General features: G+C 48.7%; 2 protein-coding genes across 2 annotated transcripts in view; one reads left to right on the top strand and one right to left on the bottom strand.

The window, feature by feature from the left end:
* The window catches only part of LOC135819521 (microfibrillar-associated protein 1-like), a 14,545-nt gene extending 5,466 nt beyond the window's left edge, over positions 1-9,079 (bottom strand). Inside the window, exons 1-13 of the mRNA XM_065332751.1 lie at positions 8,857-9,079; positions 8,702-8,753; positions 6,955-7,054; positions 6,198-6,250; positions 5,643-5,676; positions 4,482-4,538; positions 3,452-3,528; positions 2,911-2,944; positions 2,616-2,675; positions 2,112-2,165; positions 1,678-1,751; positions 1,067-1,175; positions 620-665 (exon numbers count right to left, since the gene is read on the bottom strand). Of these exons, the coding sequence (XP_065188823.1) occupies positions 620-665; positions 1,067-1,175; positions 1,678-1,751; positions 2,112-2,165; positions 2,616-2,675; positions 2,911-2,944; positions 3,452-3,528; positions 4,482-4,538; positions 5,643-5,676; positions 6,198-6,250; positions 6,955-7,054; positions 8,702-8,753; positions 8,857-8,926 (820 nt within the window). The 5' untranslated portion in view covers positions 8,927-9,079. The remainder of the gene's footprint in view (positions 1-619; positions 666-1,066; positions 1,176-1,677; positions 1,752-2,111; positions 2,166-2,615; positions 2,676-2,910; positions 2,945-3,451; positions 3,529-4,481; positions 4,539-5,642; positions 5,677-6,197; positions 6,251-6,954; positions 7,055-8,701; positions 8,754-8,856) is intronic.
* A 237-nt stretch (positions 9,080-9,316) lies between these two features.
* LOC135819533 (multifunctional protein ADE2-like) lies at positions 9,317-11,059 on the top strand. The gene is made up of 2 exons (XM_065332761.1): positions 9,317-9,494; positions 9,593-11,059. The coding sequence occupies exons 1-2, from the start codon at positions 9,488-9,490 to the stop codon at positions 10,858-10,860; spliced, it is 1,275 nt and encodes a 424-aa protein (XP_065188833.1). The 5' UTR covers positions 9,317-9,487; the 3' UTR covers positions 10,861-11,059.
* Positions 11,060-11,937: the final 878 nt, after the last annotated feature.

Raw genomic sequence — 11,937 nt, 5'->3', positions numbered from 1 at the left:
GAAGAGGGACGTGTTGAATCAACAAATCTCTATTCCAACTTCTTCGAGTACCAAACGCACGGTGTAAAAGGCCTCCCAATATCTGTGCAGGGCAAGAAAAGCGAGCTTGATTCTCATGACTCTTTCAAGCTTGATTCTCATGGCTCTTTCAAGCTTGATTCTCATGGCTCTTTCAAGTTTGATTCTCATGGCTCTTTCAACAAGGGACAACAGCAATCATCAAACACCATGTCCTACCGTCTCACCAGGGCACATACAGGTAAACAATAAGTAGAGTGACCAAAGTCCTTATGGTTGATAAATATGGTGGTAAAGACACACCGGGCAGTATGTGTGGGCAGGCGTGTGTTTACCGCCATATTGCCAGGTGTGTCTTTACCACCATATTTATCAACCATAAGTACAGCTGCAGTGGTGTCTTCAACTTCATTCGACCAAAGTCCTTGTTCACAGTTTGTTGTTTTGTTAAGTTGGTTGGTTGGCTATTGTGACGCATTCATGATAGGAAATAAGGACGTTCTGCTTGCTGTGGAATACATCCCAGCTCCACTGTACACATGCCTTACAGTCGTCCTTCGAAGTACTGTAGTTTTAAATTAAAACTATTAACCAGACTTACCCTTCTGCTCCTCATTGAGCTCGTCTTGCAGGGTCAACTCCACCAACTATATCAGAGCAACAAGACAGCAGCAGCAGCAGCAGCAGCAGCAGCAGGAGAACGGGCATAAGCATATGTTCACATAGGAAAGTCTTCACTGAATACCAGCTTGAGGCAATAGGAAACAGCTAGAGGATATAGCACCCCGTGGCTATCGTATACAGTGAAGAAAACTCATAGCATTTCACTCCAAAGCGTATCATACTTGATAGAGTGTGATAATTATGCCCCCTCCCCATCAGCAAGCCATAATTATAATATGCCCCCCCCCCCCCAGCCAAATCAGGACCATTCAAGTATATCCGACACAGTACATGTCCCTAGTGACCAAGCAATGCGGGATTTCGATCCAGTGTGTGCACAACGCGTCCAGCGTGCGAGCTACACTCCTGCAAAAACGCTACTTGCCTTCCTCGAGTCACGCTTTCTCGCATCTGACAGCTTCTTTGCTTCTGTTGCCGCCTCCTGGCGCTCTTTCTCCATGTTCTCCTTTTCAGCAATAGTAAGTCGGTCAGTTCTGTGCATGCAAACACAAAGTACATGATACGTGGTACCTATACAATTACACAACATCTGAATAATGTCTTGGGAATATGCAAGATAATACAGCACTCCTTCAGCCATTACTGCCCACTAGCACGCCTGCAAACGCACGCATGCGTAGTAGTGCGTGCACACATTCGCACACGACCACATGCACACACGTGTACATATACACACACACGCGTGCGCGCACGCGCGCACACACACACACGCACACAAACGCGTGCGCGCGCACACACACACACGCACACACGCACACACACACACAGCATTACCAATAGTACTACACCGGGGTACAACAGTGAACACGCAGTTCGTCCGGATAACCAGCTTCTGGAAACGTGTGTACAGCACGTACACTCTAGCTGTGATGTGCCCTAATAGGCTAATACCCGATGTGTAAAATGGGGTGTAACTCCATTACTCCATGCATGCAGTCTATACCTGCACACATACATGTGCATGCACACACTTACTTTCTCACAAACACCGGTTTTAACCGGGGTCCTGTCTCGTCTTCAGAGTCGGTGTATTCTTCGTATTCAGAGGACTGCAAGATAAATGGAAACAGGTATCCAGCAACAGGAAAAGAAACATGGCGTACAATGATCACAATCAGAAAACACCACAGCTGCTGCTGCTACAAAGACACGGATCATCACAAAACTTCATAGCAGCATTGAGTACCCATGCCCACACTGCCATGTGCTCCAGGGCCAAAGCACTCGCTTCAACATCTTTACAAGTTACAGCAACGTGGAGTGCTTTGGCCATCATTGGACACCCCATTCTACAATGCACTCGGACAAGAAGAGAACTCCAACAACAAACTGTAGGTGAGCACACACAGGAGTAGGCGAGCGCATTAATTAATACGCAAACCGCATTCAGGTGAACAACAAAATCCTACCTCTTCCTCCTCCTCATCTTCGTCGAATTTCTCCTCCTCGACTTGTAACACTTCCTGTAGATAGCAGACACCAACATCACATGTCAAACAATGAGTACATACACAGAAATAGCACTAGTATCAGTCATAGTGACACCAATGTCAGGAACATGCAAACCAACACGATGAAAATCAACCATTAGAGAAGAAGCAAGCTGGTCCAGAGGAAGATTCCATAGTAACGCAAGATTTGTAGGAAGCGGAATTTTTGATTCCACACAAAAAAGGCTGACAATACCAGTGCAGTGCTGCTTTGTTCTCCATTGCCAATGGCCACCTTAGTGAGCTCAAACACAAGCTAGGGTTGTAAGCACTAGCACCCATTCGACACGATGCTATCAGTAGCTCCCACCAATGATGGCCATCCCCACACAATGTATGACTGCAGGGCAGTACCAACGGAGCATCCGCCATTTTGAGCAGCCTTCGGCATTGGCAAAATACAATACATGTAACTCTGCCCACCTCCTCAGCGTTCCGTTCCCTTGCGCGCTGCCGCAGGAGTTCTCGCCGCTTCTCCATTGCCTAACAGGAGTCAAGAAAGGGGAGAAAAAAAAAGAAAGATGCTGATGAAGAGAAAATGTGAGACCAGGCACTGGTCCACCATAATGATGTGCATCCAGAACACTGCATAACACATGCACTTGAAGAGTACTCTACTCTGTTAACACCAGCGCTGTGCAGACTGACTCACAAACTATGCCGATGCACGTAAAGAAGACTATGCGTACGGGTGGGCAAGCAATCAAAGAAGACATACCTCGTCATCCATGTCCTCATCGTCACTTTCACCACTGTATGACACCATAGCAAAGAGAGTGCAATAGGGCACAGCGACAATGACAGCAGCAGCAGCAACAAAACAAATACTTGTCAGTTGCACGGTCAGCATTCAGAGAGTAACAGTCAGTCATGGCTTAAAGAAGCCTAGGTACAAGGAAGACTTACGCAAGTGGTACAGCAGAGCAGCTTGCTCACCATACTATCAACGACATCATCATCCAGCCACAAGAATACACTCTCTGCCCGCCCCCAGCAACATCGCAGCCAAACCCAGCAAGGCACCCCCGCTCAGTTTCCATGGAACAATGCTACCATAGTGCTGTGGCTGCAGATCTGAATCAACACGTCACTCCGCAGAGTGGCCTATTTGCGACGGCCGCGCCGCATTGACAGTCTCAGGACACGACATCTGCGGGGACATAGTGTACCTTGTGATGTGCTGGGTCCAGAACGCTTGGCACAAGGCTGGGTCGCAAGCACAGTGGACAATCAGCCAACCACCATGCACAGACACTCACCTGGACACAACAGTGCGCGTGTCGTGACGCTCAATGGGAATATCATCATCCTCATCACTATCCTCATCTCCGTCAGCCTGAGGATACACACAGGAATAGGCGCAACACAGAACAGCAGTGGGTGATTAGCAATCTACCAGAAGAGGTCAGGTAAGTCCAATGGTTATCCGGAGAAAATCTTTTCTCCACTAAAATTATGAAATGTACAACTCAGAAGTGGCGACAAACTCGGCCATTTGAAAATGAACGAACTTCCTCGCTATGGTGTCGTGTTGTGAATGTGGGCCAAGAGCGCAGCGTGGAGAGGTGGACAGTTCAGTTTAAAAACTTTAAATGTACAACTGTTAAAAAAATTGTAGTTTTCCTTGAGCAGTGTCTCTGCTAAGTATTTCCCTAACCCCTTTTCACTTCCCTTTCGTCTCATCCACCCTCCCAGGAAACTCCCCCGATAAGTACCCATTTACTTTCGGAGAATCCTTCAAGTAAAGTCTAAATGAAAAAATGAACAACACCATGCAGCCAGAATGGAAAGTATTGGTATGTTGATAGCCAAAGAGAATGACACTCATAGCTATAAGCAAGAGTACATAACCCCCCAGAGTGTGCAACGCCGATCCAGCTCTGCATAGGGTCTTGGTCGAGCGGAATCGGATCTTCTGATGTCATGCGTACACTCCACACCAGCGCAAGGCCGGTCTCGAGGCAGGGCACCATTGTTTTTGATCCGAGAGTACCCGCGACTCCCAGGGTTCCCCTCAGATGTGTACGGTATTATGACGCAAAGATCCGAATACGCTCGACCAAGACCCTATGCAGAGCTGGATCAGGCGTTGCACACTCTGGGGAGTTATGTACTCTTGCTATAGGCCACCATTATCGGTGTGTGCACTTCAACAGGGTGACTGGAATGACAAGTGCATGCTACTAGAAACTGAGAGCTGCTCCCATAAACAAAAACACGGTACGGCCAACAGCGATTTAATAATGTACAAAGTATACAACAACACAGGCCGGCCAAGTCCACACCTACCTGGCTGGCGCGCTGTTGAACTCGTGCGCGCAACAGCTCCACACGGCGCGCCATCTCCTGTGCACCAACAGGTCATGAGATTGGAACAAACAGATTCTGAGCAAGATCTAGCACTGAAGTGGACTGCAACCGTTTCGACTTGAGAAAAAAAACTACACACACACACACACACACACACACACACAAACACACACACACACACACACACACACACGCGCGCCATGTACCCCCCATACACACACCTCACATACACTCACACACACACACACACACACACACACACACACACACACACACACACACACACACACACACACACACACACACACACTACTTCACTTTACTGCACAGAGGCAGATCAGAGGCAAACGATTTATTCTCGGGCAACCACCATAATAGGAAGGTTTAGTCCCACGTAACGGATACGGGAACGTGGGTAATACAGTCAGACCTCGCATAACCGCACACATCCGTTTTCCACAAAAATATCCGGATAGGCGAGGGAACCGGATAATCCAACACATATACTGTATGTAAGCATGGCATATGCTGTACATTTGTAACCAACTATTTTCTTCCGAATGGCGAGGGATCCGGATAAACGAGGACCGGATAAGCGAGGTCTGACTGTACACGTAAAGTTCATGCAATAGACCCACGTTCGCAATGTTGTCTTTAGTCACACGGAACAAACAAAAGCATGAAGCGAAAGGCCCAAACTTGGTCAAAGACGAAGCTTCGAAGCTCATCGAATATTTTGATTTCGTGCTTCGGAAACTTCTGCAGCTGAGCACCCTCACAGCTTGCACAATGCGCTCCATTCTGATTTTCACCGCCAGAACGTGGGTGAGCCTCCATACACGGTATGTCGTGAATCAGAAAACGTCTGTACGTGGGTCACTGAGTATCACGTGGTACACACATGTAAAGTACACACAGATTACGTGGGACTAAACCTCCCTAATGTCATTACATGTACATGACAGTAAACTGAGTAAAGGCAGAGACTTCACCTCGCACTGTACTTCATTGCATATGCACTACCATATAAGGCTCTTAAGTTTCATTCATAGTTTGCACTCCACAGACAAATAGGCTGTGGGAGATATTTTGAACACATTTCATCAGATATTCCGAACACGGACATTGGGTGAAACTTACGGTTTCCGACACCTCATCTTCATCATCTTCCTCCCTGTGGAACAGGTGATGGACATAAAGCAGGAGGGGAATGTAAAGAGCTTTAAACCTGGTTCTCATACCAGCAAGCAGCAGCAGCACTACCACCACCATCAGCACACAGCAGCACCACCACCATCAGCACACAGCAGCACCACCACCACCATAACCACACAGCAGCAGCACCACCATCAGCACACAACAGCACCACCACCACCATCAGCACACAGCAGCAGCACCACCACCATCACTGAATGGCATCAGCACACAGCAGCAGCACCACCATCAGCACACAGCAGCACCACCACCACCATCAGCATACATACAGCAGCACCACCACCACCAGCACACATACAGCAGCACACTGCTACACACAAGAGTAATAGCCGATTCACAGTGAACATGTGCCGACACAGAAATCCAAAATCGGGATGAACTATCCCTGACATGTGCGATCACAAACGTGTTCTAATCCGTTTCGTGGCGTGTCAGAACACAGAACATTGGCTATGCCCGAGAAGGCGCTTGATCACTCACCCAAGCTCATCAGCTACTAGGCGGCCCGCATCTTCACTGTCTGAATCACCAACCTGCAGTGAGGAACAGAACAAAGCGCATTTTTCCGGGATCAGGGCCGCGCAAGGGTGCAGAGGCAAAGTGTCCTGATAATACACAGTACTCGCTGATAAATAATAATAATAATAATATTATACAACACTTGCTAATGAGACATAACAAGATTGAAACAACTAGCTGTTCAGAGATTGAGACGCCCCTCGCCTCATCTTGGTTGAGCACTCTTTCTGGTTAGCATCAAACGTATCTGCCTTAGTTCAGCATTGTAAATATCAGATAGCATTTGCTTGGTCCTGGACGTTACGTATCACCATAACTCAAACTGTTCTGGCAATTGATACAGAAGTAGGAAGCAAGGATAAAGGCTAAACTGAGAGCTAAATCTGGGGAAGAGAGGAAGTGGAAGGAGCAATTCACAACTGAATAGACAGAACCACACATTAACTTTAGAAGCAAATAGTTGCGCCAATGGAAGTGACATTGAGACACAGACTACTAGAGTATGTTTCAAAAGTATTGACCTCTGGAATTATATCCACAAAGTGATAACAGATTTGATGTGGTATAGATGCTGGTGAAACGAGGTTCTTGAAACCAGAGGTATATACTTTAGAAACGCACTGTAGTAGCTCGCACGGGTAAAGAGCAACAGGGCAGGAAGGGGTGCACACCAGGTTTGCAAGGTATCGTGAATTTGGCCACTGGCCAAGTACCGTACCGGAGCTGCGGCCACCTTTCCGCGAACAATTGGCTCGGCTCGCTGAAGCTCCTCGTCGTCTTCTTCGGACGAGGAACTTTGCTCTGCGGCATACAATGGCCTGGGGACAAACACAGACAAAACAAACATCAAGGCAATACTAGTACATGTAACACGGTGACAATATCATGGTGGAGCACTGTCTGTTCAGTCAAAATGATAATGCAAAATTACTGCAGTCCATTCCCATAATGTGCTAGACATCGTGCAGCCGGCGAAGCCAGGGTCCAGCGGGCTTCAACGCATACGTGCCGACAGGAGGGCAGGGGCTGCTGCGCAGCACATGATAAAATGATCCCATGTGCAACTTGTCCTGATACCACACGGCGATGCAGTGCGGATGTTAAATAAAATTCTTTTCCGACCAAGAGCAGTAGAAAGTAACAAATTTAATGAGTTTAAAGATACTCCAGACACGTCGTTGTTCTGAACAACATTGCCAGTGGATACAGACTGGAGGGCTGTGGGTCTTAGCATGAGTTAATAGGCAGTTGGTTGTGATGTGATAGGTGGCAAAGTACAGGCGGGAATACATCTTAGTGATGGCGCAGTAGTGCAGTAGTGCAAGGGAAGTGCTGCGAGTCGATACAGGTGAGTAGAGGAAAGGTAGGAGTGTAGATTAGCAATAGGTGTTGGTGTGCGTGGACGGTGGAAGTGGCAAAAGTTACAAGATGCATGCACAGTCATGTATGTGCGAAAAGGCAACAACCCCCCCCCCACACACACACACAACCACAGTGTCTGCATGTGCCTTTTTTATAATGTTGTACCAGTTGTACTACAGCTGTGGCCAAAGAAATCAGAACCACGGGTCAAAAGTAGCGCCGCGTTTCCATTTAAATTACGTCATGCACGTTCCAAAAAACTGTTCTGAGGGCTGCAGAGGCCCACATGAGCCTTGGCACTGCCCTCGGCACAAAGTCGGATTACTTTGGCCACGACTGCAAGTCTGTAATTTATCTCTATTATTCAAATAACAAAATAAAAATCACTTTCAATCACAGCTTCCCCGTGAAAATCCCAATCATCCCTTCTCACTTCCCTTCACCGGATCGTAGAATACACCACACCAGTAGCCTGACACCCTTTGCCCTGCATGTGTGTGTGTGTGTGGTGTGTGGTGTGGTGTGTGTGTGTGTGGTGTGTGTGTGTGTGTGTGTGTGTGTGTGTGCACTGCCGCTGATCTGCATGCATTGCCCGAAGCGTTTCCGACGACGGCAAGATTTGACGAGGCACCAGAAGTCCTGCCAATGACGGTGCCCTCCAAACTCTGGCCCCCTCCGGGGGTGACATTGCCCAATGGGCAGTCATGCTATAGTAGTAGTAGTAGTAGTAGTAGTGTGTGTGTGTGTGTGTGTGTGTGTGTGTGTGTGTGTGTGTGTGTGTGTGTGCGTGAGCGTGAGCGTGTGTGTGTGTGTGTGTGTGTGTGAGAGAGAGAGAGAGAGAGAGAGAGAGAGAGAGAGAGAGAGAGAGAGAGAGAGAGAGCACGCATGCATGCATGCACATGCGCAACTTAAACAGTTAAGAGATCCTGGGCGTGACGATTTAGAAATGCTGGTGGGACAGGCTAGGTTACACAGCCAGGATTTCCTAGTGACTGGACATCCTGCATCGTGAGAATTAATGAATAAGACCATCACTACAGTAACATCACACTGCCACAAAACATGTGTCAGAAAGAATGTTATTAGGTACACTATTTCCTAACCTCTTTCCAGCTATGTAACGACTGACTTTCACTTTCTCCATACGCACTTCACCTAAAACAACAATCAGCAGTCCATCGACCAACGATATTTAGGCCTCTTTCCAGACATGCACTCGTGAAGTAGCTCTCCTTGAGAGTCTTCTCCATCATTCTACCTTTGTCATTTTGCACAGGAACAGCACCAGCTGTGCTGTGCACGGCTGGTTTCTTCAGTAGATCACTCATTCCAGCCGCCTCTCGTCATACAGAACTACGACAGCATTTACGCCACCCTCGATCACCCCAAAAGTGATGCAGCTCAGCTCTTCGAAGCAACACAGCTTTCTCCACACAAAATCTTTACAAAATCAAACTAGAGGAACTGCATAATCATAGCGAAGAAAATGTTAAAAATTATTGAAATGCAGAGAATCGTTTCGATGACGTAGCTCTTCGGCAGGCCACCTGTTGCCATGGCATGGCGCATGTTCGGGGGATTCCCTGAGCTGTGGCTCTCTCCACGTGAAAAGCCACGTGCGCTGATTGATTGATCCCCAAACGGCCAAACTGCCAGAAAACGCGGGAAACGACGCTAGACGACCATTCATCGGTTTCGTGCGCTATTTCCTTGGCTTGCATGCGCACTCCTTGCCCGCGCGGCCGCATGGAGCTCATCTCGGCGTCTTCTTCCTTTTGTTCACTCGTACACGTTACGTTGTGCTTTCATTGCAGAGCACGCGTTTTTGATTGTGCATTCATTGCAGTTTCAGCAGTCTCCCTTGTTCTCCTATCCAACCCATTACCATCATGGAAGGTAAATCTCATTTTGTTTTCTTTAGAATTCAGTCTGTTTGTCTGCAAGTCGAGTATTTTCTTTTTTTTCCTGTTTCTTTTCGCTCTTTTGTGTTGTAGTTCTTCCAGGAGAGAAAATTGCTGAGGGAAAGACGAAGGAGATTCTCACTGTGAAGAACCCTGAGTCTCTTCCAGCTGGTGACAGGGAGTACGTCTTGCTGCAATCCAAGGACCGTATCACAGCTAACAATGCTCAGCGTGTCAATGATATGGAGGGCAAGGGAGCTCTGGCCACCAGCACCACTGTGGCCATATTTGAATTGCTCAACGACTGTGGGGTGAAGACCCATTTCGTCCAGCGACACACCGATACCTCTCTCGTGTCCGTCAAGTGCGCCATGGTACCCATTGAGTTCGTTACTCGCCGTGTTGCAACCGGATCCTTCCTGAAGCGCAACCAGGGAGTGAAGGAGGGACACCGTTTTGCTCCCCCTCTCCTTGAGTACTTCTTCAAGGATGATGAAGCAGGTGATCCCCAGTGGTCATACCAGCAGATTGTGGCTGCTGCCATGGACTGTGGTGGTGTGGTAATCAAGGAGCACCATCTGGATGAGATGAGCCGCATGACCGTCACCGTCTTCGAGATTCTGGAGCGTGCCTGGGCATCACTCGGCTGCACTCTTGTTGACATGAAGATTGAATTTGGTGTCAACCCAGTAAACGGCGAGATTCTCCTTGCTGATGTCATCGACAACGACTCGTGGCGCCTGTGGCCATCCGGTGACCGTCGCCTCCAGATGGACAAGCAAGTGTACCGTGACCTTCGTGAGGTCACCGTTGAGGCCATGCAAGAAATCCGCAAGAACTACGCCTGGGTTGCCGAGAAGGCCAGCCACCTGTCCAGCAAGCCGTGGGGACGTGTTGTCATCTTCATGGGCTCCGCATCCGACAAGGACCATTGTGACAAGATTGCCAAGGTCCTGCGTGAGCTGAAAATCCCGGTGACTTTCCACGTGTGCTCTGCTCACAAGTCCACGCCGATGAGCCTGGGTGTCTTGCACGAGATCGAGGCTGAGGCCGTGCCCACAGTCATCATTGCAGTTGCTGGACGTAGCAACGGACTCGGCCCAGTGCTGGCTGGCAACACTGTCCTGCCAGTGATCAACTGCCCGCCCATGTCATCCCAGTGGGGTGAGGCCGATGTGTGGTCATCGCTGCGCATGCCCTCCGGTCTCGGCTGCACAACTGCCATCCAGCCCGACACCGCTGCTCTCAACGCCGCCACCATCCTCTCGCTCAACGACCATATGCTGTGGGGACGCATGCGCGGACGCCAGCTCAACACCTATGTTGGACTCATCCATGCCAACCAGAAAATTAACCAGTAAACAAAACATATTCAACTGACAAGACTTTCCTCTAGCTCCCTTTTTCCATCATACTCTTTCTTTCTCTCTTGACTTATAGGGTTTTCCAATTGGCTTGATTTTACCGTATTGTGTTTCGGCAGGAGTGGTTTGTTCAAGGAGATTTTAGTCTCTCGGCAAACTGTTCTTCTTTCTGATTATTCTTGGGTAACAATCGTAACAGCGATGTTTTCTTTGTGTGGAGTGGCTTTGAAATGAGTATACATTTGGTAAGGAAAGGGATCTTTGGGCTATGAGTTGAGTGATTGTGGAGTACTGTTTAGCACTGTGTCCGACTTTGGTATGTGTTGTTACATGCGACTTGTATTTCCTTATCACAACTCACCTGGTCATGTTGGTAAGCAATTACGGGTGAATACTAAATACCCCCCGAGTACATAAATAAGTTCCGCCGTGACAGACACCAAGAGTACATATGTACTCTTGCAGACACCCATCGCAGAAAAGGCCCCAAGCTCTGGGTTTCATGTACTCTTGCCTCTAGCTCTGCTTTCCCCCTTAAAGCTCCACTACTTGACCGTCACCATGGTCACAGCCCTCCTACCCTCGCCAGCATGTGCACAATTACGAGCCACCACCCGTTCCAGCTGACCAAGACTCCCACCTCGGAACAATGTCCTTCAGTCCCTCCCCCACTGCAGGATTGAGACCTGGCCTCCCAGCCTCTATTCTCAGTGCTTGCCCCTCTCAGAAGTTGCTGCAGACCCTCCAGAATGTCTACGACCACCTGCGGCAGTCTGACTTGGATTGGGCAACCGACCGCCTCTTCCTGGATTATGCCTGTGCTTCTCAAGCCAAATTATTGCCAATCCTGAATAGCCGAATCCCAATTCTACCCCTATTACACCCATCTTGTCACGTGCTTACTTTTTCCCCATGCTTATGCTTTCCTCCCAATTTGGTGCGCCTGCCATTCGAAGATGCCGAGACCTCTGGTCGGTTGAGCACGGCAGCCCCTCTAGCACCATCTCACCCCATGCTAGCCCCATGCTAGCCCCACGCTAGTCCCATGCTAGCCCCATGCTAGCCCCATGTGCC

Source organism: Sycon ciliatum, chromosome 1 (assembly GCF_964019385.1).
Source record: "Sycon ciliatum chromosome 1, ocSycCili1.1, whole genome shotgun sequence".
Classification (NCBI taxonomy): domain Eukaryota; kingdom Metazoa; phylum Porifera; class Calcarea; order Leucosolenida; family Sycettidae; genus Sycon; species Sycon ciliatum.
This window is presented reverse-complemented; position numbering and strand designations above follow the sequence as displayed.